Here is a 22,671-nt window from a genome sequence, read left to right on the forward strand (position 1 = left end):
AGTCGCGTGGCGGGACGGCTCTCTCCGCCGTCTAATCTGGACATGTACAGTTGCAGTAATATTTCCAAATCCTATTACAGAATGACCTCTATTAACAGGGGGATTCTAAGCCTTCTCTCTCTCCCCGCACCCTTTGCCGTTCTCTCACATGGATGAAAGAAGAGCTGTCTGGTGGAAACCTTGTATGTCCAAAACCTCTTATCAATACTTTTCATTGGTTAAATATTTGGTTAAAAACACACAGGCAGACACAGGCGTCCCTATTTTGGGCATGTTTTTCTAGATGAAAATGTTCATCGAAAAAAAGAAATGCTGCTATTTGTTCCAAAAGCTTCATACCCTGTATATATATATATATACTGTATGTGACATAGCTCTGTTTACACAATGCTGTACCGCCTCCAACTGTATATGTTCCCCATTTTCAACTTTTTTTTAATTATATTTTGACACTTGCTTTGGCAATGTAAATGTATATTTTCTCATGCCAATAAAGCTCCTTTGAATTGAATTGAAATGAAATGGCAAAAGCAATTTTTTATAATTTATATATTCTTAAATTTTTTTGCACAACACTGATATACGAATAAGTGTGGAAAAGGGTAAAATATGAGGTCGTTGTTCATGTGGTTGATTTGCTTTTTTGCGTGTGTGTGCGCGTGTGTGTGTGTCTAGGCCCGACGTGCGCTGACGCCCATGACCCGTGTGAGCCCAGCAGGTGCCATCCGTCCTCCCAGTGCCAGGTGCTGCCGGAGGGGGGCTACAAATGCGAGTGCCCCATGGGACGCGAGGGAAAGCACTGCGAGAAAGGTAATTAGAGAACTAATGACCATCGCTGTCACCGTAATTTTGCGTGCCGGGGAGAACGAATTGTTGTTGATGCTATGTGCGTCTGGCTGCGGAAAGACCCGAGGCAGCGCACAGGCACAGCAGCCAAAACCTCTACGTAAATCAGTCCCCGGCTCCCGCCGAGTTCACTTAGATCTGGCTAATCGTCGTAGGTCTGTGTATCCTTTTAGTGTACAGTAAATCACTTCTCCACCAGCAGCATGTCTCAGTGCGGGGCAGGGGTCTCGATTGGGTATGGCAGCTGCCGTAGCTTGGCTCCCTGTGAAATTGTATTATAACATAAATTCATTATAAGTGATTATTCATTTAAATTAAATTAAAACCATTAGTATATGAAATGTCTCTGTGATTATTGTTATAAATGATTTTAAAAGAACGAAAAATGCTTGTAATACTTTTATTACAATTAAAAGGGAGCACTGAGCAGTCATCTCTGGATGCATTGTTCGGTAAAAAGTTGCGTTATTAGCCTTTGCTATAGCCTGTGAAATGAGTTGTTGAAATGTTTACTGGCCATTGATAGTAATACTGCCAGGTGACCTTGCTGCCATTATGTGCCATACCTTATCTTCTGCTAAACTGACGGCATCGAATCAGTGTTTTCAGCCGCCACAGTCGCCGCATGCTGGCAACTTCCCCCAATTGTCTCCCCGCTCCGCTCCTTTTGTTTCTGCGCCGCCCGTGACATTTCCAGCCATCCTGAATCAGAGAAGCAGATCAAACGCAGAAAGAGACGGGGGCCTCCACCTCCCGCGGGAACCCGCGGCACTGATGATTGGCCCCACCGGGGCCGCATCGACTCGGCCGCGCTTGTTAGCAGAGTAAGCGCTGGTAGCTGAGCCACTGCCAGCCAGCCAGCCAGTCCTCTCCTTCCCTGCCTTCCCCTCCCTCCCCGCCCACAGGTGTTGTGTTCAAACGCATTTGCTGCTACTTAGCGCCGCGTGCAACCGCCGGGCCACAGCTGGGGGAGAGAAAGAGCAGAGCCAGAATCCGCGTTTGAAGTTTATCATTAGCACTTTTGGCAAAGGTTCTCCCCACTTTCTCCGTTGGCGTTCTTCTGGATGTTTACAGGAATATACAGGCTGAAGTGCGAAAATATGTCTGTATTTGAAATGCTATGAAAGAGAATATATTATCACACGCAGGTTCTGAAGAGCGCAGCACCACCAGTAACATAAATAAAGCTGGCATGCTGGCAGAGGCTTTACTTAAACTGAGTACATTTACTCAAGTACTGTACTTAAAGGGATATTACACTTTCAAAAAACTTTTGGTCATTGTATGGTCTAATCAGGCTTGTATGAACACCCTGAACAGTTTTTAATTTGCTTCATTCAATATTTAGATATTTGATGTAAATGTTACCAGCTCCAACACGCCCAGGCCCTCTCCACATACACACCCATTGTAACTTCAAACTCCATTTTAACCATGATAGATTCATTAAAAACACCCATTATTTTTTCTGGTGACTCATAATACCCTCCTAATACGTGAGCAGACCGTGTTTTTTCAATAACTTTTTTCATTTATTTTCAATAAAATATTATTGTATTTAATGTTTTCCATTTTCCCAAAGAATTATTAAAAATAAAAGAAAAAAGTTATTGAAAAAACACGGTCTGCTCACGTAATGTGTGTTTTTAATGAATCTATCATGGTTAAAATGAAGTTTGAAGTTACAATGGGTGTGTATGTGGAGAGGGCCTGGGCGTGTTGGAGCTGGTAACATTTACATCAAATATCTAAATATTGAATGAAGCAAATTAAAAACTGTTCAGGGTGTTCATACAAGCCTGATTAGACCATACAATGACCAAAAGTTTTTTGAAAGTGTAATATCCCTTTAAGAACAATTTTGTGGTCTTTTACTTTACTTGAGTATGTCCATTTTTCAATGCTTAATACTTCTACTCCACTACATCAGGCAGTAGCGGCCTCCTGCTTTCAAAGCCCCGAGTCCCGGTTAGCACAGTGATTAAAATAAATTGGGGTGAACCGAAATCAATGGCGGGCGAGCCAGCTCCTCTCGGCTTGCTCGGAGGGCTATTTCTTTCCCTCTCTCTCTCTCCCTCTCTCTCTCTCTCTCCAACGATGAAATCGATGACATGACTAATCGCATCAGTCCACCTAGCCCGCCATGATTAATGAGGAAGTGAGAGAGACAGCCCAGACAGGACCCTGTGATAAAGACGCTAGCCATGACGCATATATATATACATGTTGACTGGGGGCTGAGATCCCAAAGGTGAAACACTTGATCTTAATAATTTATAATGTTTGTTTAGCAGAGTGGCTCAGAGCCTCTGGACTGAAGACCCAAAGCCTTGGCTAGTGCCTAGTGGATACAATGTTTGTCTTTACTTGCGGGTGACCTGGGTTCAAATCCCAGGTCTCCTGGTGGGGGGGGGGGGGGGGGGGGGGGGGTGGAGGACAAATTGGGTAGCAGAGAGGCACTGCACATGACCAATATACTCAGAGGCGTCAATTGGGTATGGCAAGCTATGGCAGCTGCCATACCTTGGCTACAAGGGAAAATAATAACATGTACTGTAATCGTGCCTGTTGCTAAGGTATGGCAACATGACTGGTGTCTTGGCGCGCGTGCAAGACACCAGTCATGTTGCCATACCTTAGCTTGGTAAGCTGACGCCACTGAATATACCATATACACAGTACAGTAAATACTGTATGTGCAGTCAATGTACAGTGGATAGATGAGGAATATACAGTCAGTGGTAAAAGCACTTACAGTATTTAGACAAATGTGTAATCAATATTTTGCAGTGCGGTCTCCATTGGGCCCTTGCTAGTCCAGCATGCTGCCTGCTACATTAAAATATTAAACCATTTCTCCTGGGTAGTATTGAACAGCCTACTTTCCTCAGCATCTCTACCAATGTAGCCTGAGTGGTCCTCAGCATGTTCAAGTCAGTGACCTCCCAATTGTATTTGACCGTGGACCCCCATCTGAAAGGACCAGATACATTTTTCTTTTCAAAATAATTGCACATTTTTTCACAATTTCTCTAGATTTGTCACTTCTTTTTCAAATATAGCCGATCTAAAAGCCCTGTAAATTCATTATTTCCGAATAGTGCGAATACCCAAAGTATGAATAGCCTATGGTTAAAGTGGATAAAGTGATTAACTCATTTAGCTTGAGAACCCCCGGAAACTCCTTCAAGGACCCCCTAGGGGGTCCCTGGAAAAGTTACCACAGGGAGTTAAGTGATTGGAGTTAAGTGATTGGATCCCCAAATTACTACCAGTCCATGGAAAGCTAACCACAGCCCAACTCCCAGTCTCAAGCGTTGCAGTCAGGGGTGTCGCACCAAATTCTGGGCCCTGGGTACTTTAACTATTTTGAAAAATTGTGAACATTTGTGCTAGTCTTTGAATATTTCAAATCCTTCTAAGGTTTTTTGAAAAAAACTATGTTTCTATGTCAGTGTGCCCAAACTTTTTCATGTGAAGGACCCCCAAAATTTAGTTACAAATATTCGCTTAAAAAGTAAGCCATTTACCATTCGAGGGTCATGGGTTGTTGGCTGATTTACCACTGTTTCAGGGTTGTGGCACGAGGCGAAGCCGGGTGCCAAACAACCCTGAAACGGTGGTAAATCAGCCAACAACCCACGACACTCGAATGGTAAATTGCTTTTCTTTCACTTCTACCATATAAATGAAAGAAAACACAGTTGTAACTTGCAAGGTTATTTAGTTATACAACTGCAACACAACAGTGGGCGATGAGTTGGCCATGAGGTTGTTGACTGATTTACCACTGTTTTAAGCCAATCAGAATCCAGTATCTGAACATGTGACCACAAAAAGTGGTAGAAATACATATATTCAAAGATTTGCACACATTTTCACAATTTTTCAAAAATAATTCTACAAGCTCGTAGTTTTTCAATGGCTAAAGTATAAAATAATTAGGGCCCTCCACCTTGGGCCCTAGTAACTCAGTACCCCCCCCCCCCCCCCCACCCCCTTGTGACTCTCCTGGTTGCAGTTAGTGTATTTTACATGATCTATCTAGTGAAGGAATGTGTTAGCGTTATAGCTTCTTCCAGGCTCTCTCTCGGCGGGACGCTGCCTGCATTCACATCCGCTCCTCCATTGGTGTGTGTTGCTTAGCGTCATTAGCGCTCTTCTGCACAATTGCTAATTAGCTTTTTCATCTCAGTCTGCCTCCCCTACCCTGACTCCACACAGCTAATCCTGGCTAATTACCAATGAAAGCTTTCCGGGCTACAAACGCGCACAAGTGTCTGTGTGTGTCAGAGTGTGTGTGTGTGTGTGTGTGTGTGTGCGCGCGCGCGCGCGCGTGTGTGTGTGTGTGTGTGTGTGTGTGTGTGTGTGTGTGTGTGTGTGTGTGTGTGTGTGTGTGTGTGTGTGTGTGTGTGTGTGTGTGTGTGTGTGTGTGTGTGTGTGTGTGTGTGTGTGTGTGTGTGTATCTCCCTCTTTCTTTCTCTCTCTCTCTCTCCCCCCCCTCTCTGTGTTAATGTTCATACTGGCTGATTGTTTGCAACCGATATTACCATGAACACATCCCTGGGTAACACTTCACCCAGCCAATGACCCCCTCTTAAACGTCAAGCCGTCACCCAGCCTCATTTGTAGTAATGATGGCTTGTAGAGGTGTGCATTGGCACTGGCCTCACTATTCCACTCGATTACGATTCACCAGGTAACGATTCGATATTACTGCACAAGATGGCAACATTTTCTTCAGTCAATACAAGCAATCAGATACAGATGTGCCGTTTCAACTCCTTAACATGTACTGCTCTTTTCCCCAAGGTTCCCTGCAAATACATTTTTCCCCCCTGTTTTGCCTTTCAAATCTTTATGGAGAATGGAGCGTATTTTTGCAGAAACCCGCAAATGGCAAGAAACCGCTCCATTCCCATTGAAAAGCAGAATCCACCTTCTTAGGTATATTCAAAGTCAGAGAAGGTCAATAAAAATAGTTCAATATTCTTGTCTTAACGTTAAATAAAATACAATATATAAACGGTACAGGCTATGATTGATCATGTCACGTCGATGCAGAATCGTGCACGGACGAATCGCAACGCAATCTATACATTTTTGACACGACTAATGGCTTGGTGCCTGCCTGTCCTCATCGCTCTAGACAGGTGGAAACACAAGACATCCAAGGCTAGAGCCGTCACTCCCACAAACGGTGTAAAAAAACGGTTTGCCAAAGCACATGGGCTTGATGATTCCACGGGTCCCAGCTGCAGCGTTAAACCCAGCGCTCTTCCAAGTGTCTTTGTTATACCGGGTATATTGTTGACATAAAGGCTGGGAGATTTCTGTCCAATTTTGTCTGGAGAACGCCTTAATCCCAAGGCTCAGGGATCCCAGCTGTAGCCTTTACCATTAAGTCATAATTGAAAATAATAATAATCATAATAATAATAGAGATTTTTTTTTTACCTTTTTACCAAAATTTGTAGAAATGTTTTGTTTAGGTTGTGAAAAAAAAAATGTTTTGGGGGGGATTTTCTTTAGTTTTTGTTGTTGAAATATTTAGAAATGTTTCGAACTTTTTAGATACTCTTTGCCTATAATGACATGCCCAAAAAAGTAGGGAGACCAAGTTGACCCCAGAGCAAACTCTTCCAAGCGTCTTCGTCACACCGCCTCCAACATGGTCGTGTAATATCACGCTGACATAAAGGTCTTCGAGATTTCTATCCAATTTTGTGTGGAGAACGTTTTAATCCTGGAGGCTGCATCGTTGTTGCAGAGCCATCCATTTCTCAGAACGCATCCGCTGTCAGGCCCCTCCGTGGCGTACCCGCCATCCGTGAATTATTCCAATTCTGTCAGCGGCTGGTGAACAAGGCGACCCAGGGGTGAACGCGCTGTCTTTTTGTTTTGCAGTGGTTGAGAAGAAAGGCGCCTACCTGCCACTGTTTAACGGAGACTCCTACCTGGAGCTGAAGGGACTGCACCTCTACGGTCACGACTTGCAGTAAGTCCATATCTTATTGGTATTCTGATTCTTGTGGTGTTCTTCCTCTTACTTTTTTTTGTATTGCTATATTTCATATCTACAACGTTTTCAGGCCAAGGACCCCTTAGTTGAGAGAGAGATGAAGCAGGGACCCCCCACAGCCTTTTCATAGATTCCATATAGTTTCATTGTTTGACAGCATGATCATCAGTGTATTTTGGATTCATGTCAATTTATGTTTTCCGATATTTAACCACTTTAACCGTCAATACTTAAAACCTGACCTTTCACTCTGTACTTAGTCTGCTCTTTTTCCCCTCTATCAAGAGCATGGTCTCTCCCACTTTTTCAATGGGGGGAGCCCACATTTTCTATCTGTCTCTCTCTGTCTCTATGTAAGCTTGTAGATCTGCTATTCTATCACTTTTTGTGGTCACATGTTCAGATACTGGATTCTGATTGGCTTAAAACAGTGGTAAATCAGTCAACAACCTTGAGTTGGCTCATGGACCCCGCCCACTGTTGTGTTGCAGTTGTATAACTAAATAACCTTGCAAGTTACAACTGTGTTTTCTTTCATTTATATGGTAGAAGTGATAGAAAAGCAATTTACCATTCGAGGGTTGTGGGCTTCGCCTTGTGCCACAACCCTGAAACAGTGGTAAATCAGCCAACAACCCACTCCCTCTCATGGTAAATGGCTTACTTTTAAGATTTTAAGGGCTTAAGTGGTTAGTTCATAATGCACATTTTCCCTTCCTAGACATGTACTGGCCTGAGGTAAGAGGACAATATTTATCTTTGAAATGTAGTGAGTGAAAGTCATATTAAGCATCCGAAAATCGAAATAACTCAAGTAAAGTACACATAATATACTCCAAAAATGTTCTCAACTAAATGTACTCTGTTACTGTCTGGCACCACTGCACACAACAAGCGCACATGCCTTGCATTGCAAGTACATGTCTATTCTGAGGAACGCCTAGCATCTTGCACTTTTCATTGACCGGGGCTCCTTCCACACCCGCAGCAGAGCAGCCCTGCAATATGGGTACCTGAGCTGAATTCACAATGAGGATGGCAGAAGATCAGTCATTCTCAAACCTTTTTAATTTCAAGGATCTGCATTCGACATGCATTAAATGGCCACGGTCCCCAGAGATTTTTTTTTATCTCTGGGGACCACAATCTACACTGCAGTGTAGATAGTCCTCAGTGTTAATTAATTTAACTCAGAGACTGTACAAGTGACTGTACGTTAGGGATGGGACCATACGCGATATTATCGTTTATCGTGATAAAAAACACTCATTGATAACATTGATTACATTTATCGTGATATCGTCCTCCGTCACGCACTGGGATCAATTCACCTTTTATTTGCCGAGCTGCATATCAGGTACCACTTAAACCCTCTATAATTGGTAAAAGGTACTTATAATATACGTACTTGATACAGTCTTTTTTCACTCTTTATCAAATGTCTTTGCCAAAAAATAGGCGATCTACAAGCTCACAACGCGTCACAGCGCGTCACAACGCGATGCGTTGTGAGCTTGTAGATCGCCTATTTTTTGGCAAATGTTCCGCCCCAGGATTATGGATTTTGATTATCGCGATAATATCGTAAATGGCGATTTCTTTTGTCACAATAATCGTGATATGACATTTTCATATCGTCCCATCCCTACTGTACGCACAGGTCCACTTGGTCAGTTGTACACTGTCAAAGTTACAGACCTTTAAGTGTCCATTTTGGGCCCCCCGGAACCCCCTCAAGGACCCCTAGGTTGCCTGGAATGTTTAGAACCACTGCTACTGCATAGATAAACCAATACTTGTGTTTCTCGCTCCATCACACCAGCGGGTCAACGTCTAAGCGTAACTTTTGTTAATTACGTTTCCGCAGACAAAAGGTGAGCATGACCGTGGTCCTGATGGCCAACGACTCCAACGGGATGATCTTCTACAACGGCCAGAAGACGGACGGCAAGGGGGACTTCATCTCGTTGGCCCTCAACGACGGCGTGCTGGAGTTCCGCTACGACCTGGGCAAGGGCACCGCCGTCATCAGGTAGAGCAGAGCGGAGAGCTGTGGTTGTTGTACGGTTTACAAACCATAAAATAGGCAGATCGTCTCTCTTTGGCTTTAGGCTTTAGGTTAAAATGAATACATAAATACATAATGCCAGTCATAAAATCTGCCTCCTAAAATGATGCCTTCCTCACAAGAATAGTAATACAAACGTGTGTGTGTGTGTGTGTGTGTGTGTGTGTGTGTGTGTGTGCGTGTGCGTGTGCGTGTGTGTGCGTGCGTGCGTGCGTGCGTGTGTGTGTGTGTGTGTGTGTGTGTGTACGTGCACGTGTGTGTGTGTGTGGTGCAGGAGCAAGGAGAAGATCAAGATGAACGTGTGGAACACCATAAACCTGGAGCGCTCCAGTCGTAAAGGAGAGGTCATGGTCAACCTGAAGGACCCGGTCCGCGGAGAGTCACCGGTGAGACGCTGAACCCCCCTCCCCTCCCCCCCAGCATCTCCCCCACCCCCACCTCTTGCTAACACAGCATGCAAGGTCGTCGACGCGGCACCGCTATATGCTTGTGATTTACCGCTTAGTAGTTGCGCCAGTGTCGCACATCGAAAGAGATGCTTGTAGATCAGTGATTTACGGTGTGCCCAAGTATATAGGGCCATTTACGCCAAGCACGGTAACTATAATTCAGTGAGCGTCCACACTGGTGAATGATAATGTTCTGTAAACAGTGGTACCAAACCAAAGTGGAGCCCATGCGGAGGGAGAGAGAGAGAGAGAGAGAGAGAGAGAGAGAGAGAGAGAGAGAGAGAGAGAGCTCTCCATGGTGCTGAAAGACACATGCAATACCATGTCATTGCTGTCGGGCAGAAACCTCTTTTTCATTACTTACTTAGTTACTTCATTACCTACTTGATCATACTACAGCATCACACAAAAGTAGCAGATATACAAGTTCAAAACGTGACACGTAATGATGCGTTTTGAGCTTGTAGATCTGATGCTTTTGCAATGTTTTGAATTGGAATCCTGAAAAGTACCAGATCAGTGGCCTTGTGGTTAGAGTGTCCGCCCTGAGACTGGGAGGTAGGGGTTCGATCCCTGGTCAGGTCATAACCAAAAACTGTAAAAATGGGACCCTGCTTGGCACTCAGCATCACGGGTTGGATTAGGGGTTTAGATCACCACTACTGATTTCCAGAGCGCGGCACGGCTGTGGCTCACCGCTCCAAGAGATGGGTCAAATGTGGACAGCAATGTATGTGACAAATAGTAGGATTTTGTAACCGTTTTGGACATTGAGGTTTCCACCCGACAGAGACGTTATATGGAGAATAGCTTACGCTATATCTCCATATATCTCCTCATCTCTGTTAATAACAAAACTCTCCGAGGGTGAGTGAGACCGATTGCATCCCAGATGTCCTTCTGATGGATTTTTGAAGTCGTTGAAAGTCGCTGAAAGTGATCCAAACGATATCGTTCACCAGTGCTATTGCTGTCGCTACGGTTGTTACCGTGCTTGGTGTTATAGTTACCGTGCTTGGTGTCAATGGTGCTTTAGTCAAGTCTCAGCCCAGCTTGCGCTGCTGCTGCATACAGTGTGTACAGTCATTTGCTGGTTCTATATGCACGCTGCTTAAAGCAGTGCACTGTGTGAACACTCCCTCTGGCATCGCAGAGCATTACATGCCCACATGCTGGTGGTTCAGCTCAACTCCTTGGGGTCCAATTGAATTTCTGCCCCCCACTTCTGTTGAAGACACCCATACACCCCCTTCCATGTGTTTGGATGCTAGTCTCTTCTCTTCTCTTCTCTTCTCTTCTCTTCTCTTCTCTTCTCTTCTCTTCTCTTCTCTTCTCTTCTCTTCTCTCCTCTTCTTGAGACTATCCCCCCTTATCTTGTGATTCTTGTCAAGGCGAGAGGGAGAGCTCTACAATGCATAGAAAGCCGTCTTCACAAGCTGTGAAACAGATAATTCCACTTCTTAAAAAATAAATATATATATACTGTACAGTATATCCCCATCCCCCAACCTTTGAGTTTGCTGACAGGCAGCAGATAAACCTTTTATGTTGCTTTGAGAAAGCAGCCCAGCTTTTCCCAGTACAGGGTAAAGTCCATGTTATAGACTGGCTTTGGTTGAAGACTGGGGTATATCTCAGGAGGGGCCGTCAGCTTACTGGAACTAGAGCAGCTGTTCTCAAACTGTTTCATGTCAAGGACCCCCACATTTGGAAGATTTGTGTTTTTAGCGTGGGGACCCCCTGGAACCCCCTCACGGGCCCCCGGAGGGTCCCCGGACCCCACTTTGAGAACCACTGGTCTAGACCAATAAGGACCGAACACGGCTCCAAACGGAGGTGATCCAAATCATCTGCTAAGACCGCGGAGTCGTCCAATTATATCAAACAGTGTAATTTGTGATTATGAACACAGCGTTCTGTCAGTCAACTCCCTCAGTCTCCCTCGGGGACGCGCAACGCTCTCCTCTCCTTCTGCGTTTTTCAGTTTGTTTTGTCCCTCCTTCCGCTCCCCTCCTCCCTCCCTCCCTCCCTCCCTCGCTCCCTTCGCGTCCCTCCGTATGGTAATTGTGTTTCACTCCAGTGACGGAAGCAGAAAATCTTATTAAAAGAAGAGGAGCTGAGGAGAGAGGGAGGGAGGGAGGGTGGAGGTTGAGCAGGGGATGATCTTAATGCAGAAGCCCCCCATCCCTGCATCACTCCCAGCCAACTCTCTCCTACTCTATTGCGTTTCAGAACTGGGGAGGGTGTTATGCATCACTTTTGGAGCAGTGTTTCTCAAAATGGGTTACGTACACATAGGGGTACGATGAGGAGGTACTACAAGGGGGTGCTTGAGAGGAAAATTGAAGAATTTATTTTATTGTTACGTTAGATTATAAAACATTGAACCTGCTGTGCTGTAATAAGTAATGTAACCCCAAAACTCGCTGGCACAAATCAGACAGAAAGCAATACTTATTTGCCGTTTTATTTGAACATATGACATCGTAACTGGATGTTTTCATTTTCATTTTGTATATGAAATGTTATATACGAAAAATATAATTGTAACTGTTTGTTATTGGTAATTTCATACTCTTCTGGTGGGTTATCGTTCATTCATAGCATCATATGCTAGAGTTTCTCTTGCAGTTTTCTAAACAAAATATTTTAGTCAGGTAAAGTGGGGTTGGGGGGTACTTGGATACAGAAATCAGGGGAGCCAAAAGAGGTTTGAGAACCACTGCTGTAGAGTGGTCCGTAGCATGGCATCATGTCGGGAGGTGACGTATAATCGCATGCCGGCAATCAGATCCCTTAGTTGCATGGCTGGCTTGGCCGCGTCCTTTTGCAGGAAGAGTCCTGTATATACCATGATGGGTCCAGCGGAAATACTGTAGGTGCACTGCACACACAACTTCCACATACATGCAGTTCTCGTCTTTAGTCTTTTATCTTTTATCTTTCTCTAACATGTTTGAGTGACAGCCTACTGCACACGTCTGATTGTATAGGCGCTTTGCTTTGCCTCCTGTATCTTGCTTTTATGTCTTTGAAACACTGCAAGCCTGCCTTTCCCTATGCATAATTCTCTTACAGATGTGTGTATGTGCGTGCGTGCGTGTGAGTGTGTGGATGCACACACTTATGTGTGACTCTCCAGTCTGACACAGTCTGTGTGCGTGTGTGCATACGTCTGTACGTGTGTGCATCCATGCATGCATGCACACTTATGTGTCTGTCTGACTGTATGTGTATGTGTTTGTTTTTAATGGGTTTCTGCACTCGCCGCTTGCCACAGACAACGTTACTAGTCTTCTAAATAACATCTCTTCCTCCCTGTGTTTTCTTCTTTTACCTCTCTATGATCTGCTGTCTGGAAATAAGAAATCACGCAAGGTAATAAAGCAAGCCGCTGTCACTCTTGAGACACATTTCATCTCTGTGAGCCGCTTCCTTCTCTGCCGCCCGCCCCACCGCCCGCCCGCCCGCCTCCCCCTCCCCCACCCCATCCACACCATCCACCGAAAAAAAGCGACTTCTGCCCGAGCCACACGGACCACCTCGAGTGTGCGTTCGGTTCCGGAGAACAGCTTTTTTTGTTTGGTGCCATTTTTCATTACCGCCTGTAGACCCAAGCGCTGCGAAAGTAGAGAGCGTCTGTCGGAAAAACAAAAGAACGCGGGTTGGCTTTCACCTCCGGTGCATCTGCTGCGGGGGCGTATGGGAAGGAGAGAAATAGAGAGATGGAGTGAGAGAGATAGATAGATAGATAGATATATAGAGTGAGAGAGACACAGAGAGAGAGTCATCCTGGCTCTCATTGTTTCAAGCAACAAAGACACGTCTTCATTAGCAGGCTGTGGGCGAGGGGGGCGGAGGGGGGTCTCGAAGCGGCGACGCCTGGTCGTCGAAAAACGTGAGAGTGAGGGAGGGAGGGAAGGAAGGCAGGAGAACGACGAGGTGCCAAGCCAAGCCGGGCTGTTCTTTTATCATCTGCTCCCTCGCAGAGTGTTTCATGTATAGGAAGAGAGAGAAACAAACAAAAACCTTTTTCATAACATCATGAAGTGTCACTTACCACACGGTCAGCCTCTCACTCTGTGGATAACACAACAACAACCCCCACACCATCACCATGAGACCAGCAGTGGTGTAAAGTAACTAAGGATATTTACTTAAGTTATTTGTAGTTTACTCCACTACAGTACATCTCGGATCCAAATATTGTACTTTTACTCCGCTACAGTTATTTGAAAACTTTACTGTAGTCACTAATTACTTTGTAGATTTGGATTATTATTACAAAACTTAGATTAAAATAGACGATCTACAAGCGTCACGATGCGATGCATTGTGAGCTTGTAGATCTGCTATTTTCAAAAGATTTTTATACATTTGAAAACTTGAAATGGGACATTCTGCATAATGAGTACTTGAAAGTACATTTTGATGCCAATACGTTTGTACGTTTACTCAAGTATATTTTTGAATGACAGACTTTTACTTGTAAACAGAGTATTTCTACATTGCAGTATTGATACTTTTACGTGAGTACTTCTTCCACCACTGACCCCCACCACCCCCACCCCCACCAACATCATCACCGTGAGACCAGCTGGCCTCCCCGAGCCAGACTGGGACTCGCAAAAGAAACCATCTCTGAGAACATGGAGAACATAACGCACCATTTCATTGCATGACAGCTCGACGTAGAGAAACCCTAGCCTTGGGCCAAGACTGTCGGAGACTGCTTTTAGAGATTCTGACATTCTGTGTGCATCTCTGAGACTTCCCCAAATAGTGTTTGGAATTCCGTGTTCCGTGCCCGTACGTACCGGGCCGTACTTCTCCAAAAAGCTGACCATACAAACTTTTGTCTTCCAAACTTTATTTTATATTAACCACTTGGGGGTTGAAAGAGGTTAAAAAGTTGATACACATTGGCTGAATATATATATATACATACATATATGTTGTAAAAAGAAAGTCAAATAATGTCTGATATGTCAGCTAGAACTATATATCCACGAGGCTCTTAGTTCTTCCCCGTCTCTGACATGGAAGCTGCTCAAGGTGCAGTCACACAGCCCCCAGGTTTTTAGCCAAGCACCGCTGCCTTTCCGCACTCCAAATCCCATCCTAAATAAAATGCCAGCCACGTGCCAGCTTCCACGCTCAAAAAGCGTGTTTACTAGGCCCCTTCCATCATTTTTCCAGCAATTAACTCCACGCTCCCCCCCTGGCAGTCGCTGGCCTACATAAAATAAAGATAATTAATTCCTACTGTACCTTCTGAAGTGGGCTTGGCTGGCTCCTTCCTGTGCGAGAAGGAAGCTGCTACCTCTGCCGACGTGACGCCTGAGAGTTCAGAGGGAAAGAACCGTTATTTTACGCTCTTCCGCCGAGCAAATGGATTGCAATTAATGTCTCTTCCTTCCACGCTCAACTGTTTGAAAGGTCGGCGCTGTAATCAGCCCTTCATTAGAGATGAAGTGTAAAGTAGAAGCGTTTTGTATCTCAACTCCGGCACGCCGCCGACTCCCCTTTGTACTCCCTTTATGTTACGCACAGATAGAGGATAATTGAGTGCCTTCTCTTTGCGAGACATAGAAATCAATTATGTGTTTTTGTAATACATCAAGTGTATTGACGCGGGTGAGGAGGCAGTGCAGTTAAGTCGTCTGCCAGCCGCAATGTGGGGTAAATCCTTTTGTTATGGGGGAGCCATTCTGACTGTGACATCTCTTATTAATCTAACTCTTTGTGCCTCGACTCACAGGATACGGCTTTATTCCATTCTCCCCTGGTCTCAAACCAAATGCTCCTGACTCCCCAGTGGGAGGCCGTACATACTCACACAGCATTGGCTTTTTTATATTTTATAACGTTTATTCGTGGCGAGGAGAGTTAGGATCACAGCAGATTGGTTCAGGTCTGGACTGTGTGCTTGTAGCGGCTGATATACTTCGTGGCGGTGGTTCATGTTTTCACCACTTGAGCCCCAGCCAGCATCCATGTTATTAAACATTATAGGCAGAAATAGCAGGATCTACAACAGGGTTCCCCAATAGGCGGCCCGCGGGCCATTTGCGGCCCGTGGGGGGCTACTGTCTGGCCCACACCAACCCCAGTAATAATGGTGTTATAAGAGCAGCAACCAACAGTAGTATCGTCGTTGTCGGTGGAAATCTTGTATCTCCAAATTTGTACGTTCTTTCGCAAATCATACAAGGCCATCGCACAAAAGTAGTGAATACAGCAGATCTACAAGCACACAACGCCTCGCGGTGCGAGGCGTTGTGTGCTTGTAGATCGGCTGTTTACACTAGTTTAAATCATTTTTAAAATGATAAATTCAAAACTAACGGTTTTGGACATACAAGATTTTCACCCGACAACGACGAAAACTGTCGCTGGAGTAGTGGGAACGCTGCCGTCGCCCCCTGCAATGTTGTGGCCCTCGGCTTGGTACCCGAGACATAATTCGGCCCTTGCGGGAAAACTAATTGGGGAACCCTGATCTACAAGCTCATAACGCATCACAACATGACGTTGTGAGCCTGTAGCTCGGCTATTTGGGGGGCGAAGACATTTGGTGTAGAGAGCGAAAGTGGTCCAAGTACAGCCGCAACTCAGGTCCGTTATACTAAGAATAGAGGTTTTAAGTGGTTAATAGTATTTTGTGTCTTGTCTCGCCAGAACCAGCACACGTCTCTCAATCTGAAGGAGTCTCTCTATGTCGGCGGAGCTCCTGATTTCAGCAGGCTAGCGAGGGCCGCTGCTCTCAAGGACGGATTCAAAGGCACCATTCAAAAGGTAAAGGTTTACTGCACAGTGTTAATGACACCCCAGGTTTTATTGTGCACATGTCTAGAGGAAACGTACTCTCACACACACACACACACACACACACACACACACACACACACACACACACACACACACACACACACACACACACACACACACACACTGTGTATTCACTTGTAAATACAACGTATTTATTGGGAGCGTGGACAACGTTTCGGTACACAGACCTTCATCAGGTTGTTACCCATAAGATCTGTGTACCGAAACGTTGATTCTGTTCCCAATAAATATCTTTTCATGGTGAGGCTAGCCGTCTCTAAGAGGGTCAGTCTGTTGGTCAGATTCCGTCATTGTCTGGAGCTAATCATACAAACCTCTGGTGTGTGTGTGTGTGAGTGTGAGTGTGAGTGTGAGTGTGTGTGTGTGTGTGTGTGTGTGTGTGTGTGTGTGTGTGTGTGTGTGTGTGTGTGTGTGTGTCTGGATAAACATGGATTTTATAAATATTAAATCAATGAAAAGTATTAACAAGACGTGACCAAAGTGTAACTATATTGGATCCATTGGAACTCAGGTACATTTCTTCCATTTTCTGTAACGTAACAGTTTTGGACATTCAAGGTTTCTGCCTGACAGACAGACAGACGAATTGGACGAAATGCCAAGCGATCCTGTGCAACTGCTCGAGAACAGACTGCATTTTATTCTTTCACTCGCAGGCTTTCAGTGTGTGGGGACAAGTGGCTAATAATAGAACACACACATTTCTTTCTTTCTTTTCTTTTTTTTGATGTCCTTCCACTCTGCTATTCTCAGATCTTTTCCCTGACAGACTTCCAGTTCTTTTTCTCAGCTTTTTTTTCAGCAAAGGGCCTATCTTTTTAGACGCCAGAAATAACCCGCTGCAACAAAGACAGGATGTTACTGTGAGGACAGACTTGTCATTAGAGGCTCTCATGGCACAAACTTTACTTGGTGACAGTTCCAAGTGGCGGAAATCAAAGCCCTAATGTGAAGTCGGTCTCTTATTGCTCGCACCCCTCCGAGGGGAATATAATTGTAAAGAAAGTTGAGACGAATTCTCGCCCCTTGATGTCCCAAACGTGTATGTTATGGTTGTGTAATTTCCGACCGTACTTTACCGTGCAGCGTGTTCAAAGAGGGAAATGTGCATTTATCCCATTTAGGCCTAGAATTATTGACTGCTTTAACTATTGAAAAATAGCAGATATACAAGCTCACAGCGCGGCACCGAGTGCCGCGCTGCGAGCTTGTAGATCTGCTATTTTTGAAAAATCTTGAAAATGTGTGCATATTTTTCAATATATATTTTTCAAAGCAAACTTTTGTAACTCAAATCTCTGCTTCTGGGGGGTCCCTGGAACAACATATTTTGAGATTGGGGTCCGCGGCCAAATACCTGTAATTTTGGGGGTCCTTGACATGAAAAAGTTTGAGAACCACTGATTTAGAGGAAGGATTTAGAAGTCGGGTCAAAGATCGGGTCAAAGATATTCAAAGACTTGCACACATTTTCCAGTTTTTTTCAAAAATAGCAGATCTACAAGCTCGCAGCGCGGCACTCGGTGCCGCGCTGTGAGCTTGTATATCTGCTATTTTTCAATAGTTAAAGCTTTAAATAATGGTTAAAGTGGTTCAAATCTAACGCGACTCGGGCGCGTTCCAGGTATTTGAGTGTTATATGTAAAACATGTTTCCGCTGAATCCATTCAGCTTCCACTGTGATGTATCACTTTACCCTGATCCCTGTCCTGAGGGGGTCTTCTGTGTAGTGGCATTATTATAATAGTTGGGGGGGACCGGGGGAAAACCCCAGGGGCCTCCGACGTGATGGCTTCCATTGGGAAAGAGGAAGAAACGGTTTACAGGTGTAGCCTAGCTTGCTTTTTTGTTAGTTTAACTCTGAGGGTCCTTTTCCACCGGCAAAGAACCGGTTCCAGAACCAGAGCCGGTTCAACTTTCTTGGGAACCTTGGTTCGTTCTTGCGAACCAGCTTGCTTTTCCACCAGATTGAACCAGAGCCAAGGATTTGGCTCTGGAACCACAAAAACCAAGGATTTTGCGGTTCCGGTTCCGAACCAACTTTTACGGTTCGGAACCAACTCCGGTTCTCGGTGGAAAAGCACACATCTGGTTCATCCCATAGGCGGGAGAAAGAACCAGAACCGGTTCTTTGCCGGTGGAAAAGGCCCCTAAGAGCCTTCAAACCGGGTCCGTTTGGTTCAATTTGTAAACTCTCCAAGAGTTGAATTAACACAGGGCTTTATGTAGTGGTGACTCAAACAAAGCGTGTGTGCTGCTTACTTGCCGTGGGGTTGTAAACGCGTGTGGTATCAAGTGAGATAAGATCAATATGATAGGAAGGGGAAATCAGTCTTCACAGCGGGCCAGTAACATAAATATCGAGCTGCGATAAGGGCGTTTAGCACCAAGGCACGCCAACAGCACAATCGTTAGGGTTCATTTTACTCCAGATGTGTCACATTTTTGACATGTAGAAGTATTGTGTTCAGACCTACAGTATGAAGCAACATGATATCTAATGGCAAATCTTTGATAAAGAAAATATATACTGTCCTTTATTCTTTATCATTGTGATGTTCTAATTTTGTTCATGTATTGTGCAAACAGAGCACTGACTGTACCCATCAAACACGGAATAGAATTGCACCATGCTACAGTACTTTGATGCCTGTAAGAAATACATTCATTTTAAAATGTGTAGACCAGGGGTGCCCAAAAGGTAGACCGTGGCGTGATCTACCAGTAGATCACAAAGGCTGTGCAGGTAGATCACATGGCATGCCCCTAAAATGCTATATAACTAAAATATGTTTATAAACAAAAATCACAAAACCCCTCTTTTTGGCATCTGTCACTTCAATTAAGGTGACTTGATTGATTGACATCAAGAAGGGCCTGTCAGCTCCCTTCATGGCTTCTAAAGTAGGCAAACCACCCAATGCAATGCTTTGTTTTTTTAAGAGTCAGTAGCATTGAAAAGAACCCAAAAAGCAACCACTCCCATACAGAATGTAATGAAGATTTTTTACCCTCACTATTTCCCATTCCAAGTACATTTGTCTTATATTACACAGTTAGTGTCGCTATTCCAAAGCAAAGAGTAGATCATGTTAGGCTGGTCATTTTAAAATAGCTCTCAAGTCAAATAAGTGTGGGCACCCCTGGTGTAGACAGTATGGTACTTTAGGAGTCCAATAGTATAGATTTAGGGCTAGGTCTGTGTGTTGCTGATAGTATTATTTGCCAGGCATTTTGTATGTCCATGAGAAGAACAAAACAGAAATGTCCATCACGAGCCGACATGGCGATGACTCCTGGATGTAATGGGTCTTGTGTGTTTGTCTCAGATCACCCTGATGGGCACGCCCATCCTCAGGCAGGAGAACGCGCTGCACGCCAGCAACGTGGCCATGTTCCAGGGCCACCCCTGCTCCCAGGAGCCCTGCCACAACGGCGGCCGCTGCAACCCCCAGCTGGACACCTACGAGTGCATCTGCCTCAACGGCTTCTCGGGGGGACACTGTCAGAACGGTAAGCGTCCATCCACCGCCGCGGGCCCGCGGGCAGGTCATACTGTAGATGAGCGGCTTAAGAAGCTGTCTGGGAATCGGAAAGCGAGGGGGACAGTGTAGTAAACCAAGAACCTAGCATCGGTCTAAGGCTAGATTATTATTCTGATAGTAATTGCTTAGACTCTAAACAATTACTAGTACTATACTGTACTTTACAACAGTGGTTCTCAACCTGGGGGTCGGGACCCCTGGGGGGTCACCAAATTATTTTGGTGGGTCCCAAGATGATTAACTTTCTTACCCAACAAACCAACATAAAGTTTAAGTGTATAGAGGTTATATGCACATTTCTAAAGTGACATTTTAAGGACTTTTTATTGCCTCCAAAAAGACAAATTAGACATTGGCCAAATTGTCTAGAGGCAGAAATTGTGAAAATAGACGATCTACATGCTCACAACGCCTCGCAACGCGAGGCGTTGTGAGCATATAGATCTGCTATTTTCACAATAGAACCGTGTTATACAAAATGTAATGCCTCAACTTTTAGTGCTCGTCAGGGAGTGGGAGTCCCCAGTTAAAATATGATTATTTGGGGGGTCGCAGCCTGAAAAGGTTGAGAACCACTGCTTTACAGGACACTTTGTACCCAACAGCCCCTCTCCCCATGTGCTCATTTTGAGCCACCTCAACAGCCATCTACTGGGTAAATGCAGGGAGTGATTTCCCCTCCCTCACGGACCAGTAAAGATAACATTTTCATCAAGTACGGCGTGCAGCATATGCAAGGAGGCTGATTTGGCTGGCTGAGCATTGACAACCCACCATAAAACAATACAACTCCCACAGTACATTGTTGCACGACCAGACACACAGGACTCTCATTAGTGCCAAACACGTTGCAGCACACATTTTCACTTTACTGTCAAAGTGAAGTCAGTTTTATTTGTATAGCACAATTCTTCATACACAGTAAACACAAACTAATGTATACCCATGAATTAACATTCACACGATGCCGCACTTATGACTCACTAGGACAAAGGCCTTGAGACTGCTTTGAAATCATCAGGCAATCTATTCCAGAGAGTAGGACCGAATGCACCTTCACCAGATTTATATTTTATCCCAGAAACATTAACCCCTGATTTTCTATTTTTGTAGCACGACACCGAAAGAGTTGTGATATTCTAGATCTGCTATTTTTGGATACCAGTGTATGATGATTTGATTTGATAGGTCTGATTTTTTTTAAAGTAGCAGTTCTCAAAGTGGGGTCTGGGGGTCCCCAGCTACATGATTGATAGTTAGGAACCAATGGACCCTGTTGTCTCTCAGAGTTATGGAGGTCATTGAAATTAAAATGTTTGAGAAGAGAATTTGTGGTTTCAAGGCAGTGAGATAAAGTAAGATAAGGTCTGACATGTACTCAGGAGCTAAACCATTAAGAGCTTTGTAAACATGAAGTACTTTGAAATCAATTCTATATTGTATAGGGAGCCAATTAAGTGATTTAAGTGTGGGAGTAATGTGTTCAGCTATTCTAGCCCCGGTAAACTCACTGGCTGCAGCATTTTTCACTGTCAGACTGAGACAGGAGGCATCTTCGTTTGGAGATGTTTTTGAGATGATAGAAATCTGTGTAGAATTCATACTAACACCACTGGGAACTCGGACCCTTTGTACCTACATTAGTACAAGGATCTCAGTAGACAGGGGTTCCCAATTTGTTTTGTATCAAGGACCCCCAAATTAATTGGTATTTGGCTGCAGACCCCCAACTGAAAATATTTAGTCTGAAACAATGCTGCAAGGCTTACATTCTTATTTAATGAAAAGATACAAGATCAACAAGCTCTCAACTTGTTGCATCCGGTGTGTTGTGAGATTGTAGATCTGCTGTAGCCAGGCCTATTCGCTATTTTTGAGAATATTCAATTTATTTAACACTAGTACTTTATAATGATATGCCCAAAATAAGTTCAATAATTGTATCTATTGAATTTGAATGTACCTACCTGCATACATACGGTACATACATACATACATTCATACATACATACATACATACATACATACATACATACGTACATACGTACATACGCACATACATACATACATACATACATACATTGTTACATGCCCCAGTCTAGGGGTACAAGGTTATGCAACATTAGTAAGGCAAAGGGTAGGTGGAAGAAGTATTTTTATTATAACTTCTTTTAGGTGAGTATTTAGGGAACAGTTTACAAAATAATGAATGAAGGGAAACACAAAAGGAACAACTTTAACAATAAATCAAATGAATAACTACCCTGCAAAGAAAAGAAACAATCAAAATGTACTAATCCTAAACTTATATATTAACCACTAAATAACTAAACTAGACCAAATCAAAATTACAGGAGATTACTAAACTAACATAACTACACTATTCTAAACTATCAAAACATGAGCGATTACAAGAAGCAGGCAGTGGTAGCTACGTGTTAGCTGAATGCCACAACCTAGTTGTGGGTTTAAACAAAGTCAAGTTCAAGTTCCCAATGTTCTCAAAGCTCACAAAGTTAAGAATGCTATACGCTAAGCAGTAAGCAGGTTCTACAACGCTAACATGGCAGAGGGAAACTACTACAGAGAGTAGCTCCCAAAGCTGCAGCAGCATGTGAGTGACATTATGCAGGTGGACAGCATGTTCCCCCATGGGCAGGGAGAAACAGACTGACGAGGAGCTCTGGGCTGGCAAGGCTTTTGTAGGGAGGCCCCGCAGGTGATTGGACCAGGTGGAATCAGGGTGTAGCTCTCCATCAAGCTCAGCTCACTCAGGTCTCCTCCGAGTTCAGGTCTCGTCTCCTCCCACTCCAACACAAGGCCAAGACCTAAACTGACACTAGTATGAGTATATGTGGACTCCAACCAATATTGGGAACAATAGTAACG

The 22,671-nt window shown here is 44.3% G+C and overlaps 1 protein-coding gene across 2 annotated transcripts in view; it reads left to right on the forward strand.

Moving 5' to 3' along the window:
* agrn (agrin) overlaps positions 1-22,671 on the forward strand; it is a 295,737-nt gene that overhangs the window by 249,733 nt on the left and 23,333 nt on the right. For both annotated transcript variants that reach the window (XM_080733225.1, XM_080733226.1), the window contains exons 26-31: positions 676-810; positions 6,754-6,844; positions 8,736-8,900; positions 9,211-9,322; positions 16,067-16,183; positions 19,567-19,750. In XM_080733225.1, the coding sequence (XP_080589351.1) occupies positions 676-810; positions 6,754-6,844; positions 8,736-8,900; positions 9,211-9,322; positions 16,067-16,183; positions 19,567-19,750 (804 nt within the window). The remainder of the gene's footprint in view (positions 1-675; positions 811-6,753; positions 6,845-8,735; positions 8,901-9,210; positions 9,323-16,066; positions 16,184-19,566; positions 19,751-22,671) is intronic.

Source organism: Nannobrachium achirus (assembly GCF_963921795.1).
Source record: "Nannobrachium achirus genome assembly, chromosome: 9".
In the NCBI taxonomy this organism is placed as follows: domain Eukaryota; kingdom Metazoa; phylum Chordata; class Actinopteri; order Myctophiformes; family Myctophidae; genus Nannobrachium; species Nannobrachium achirus.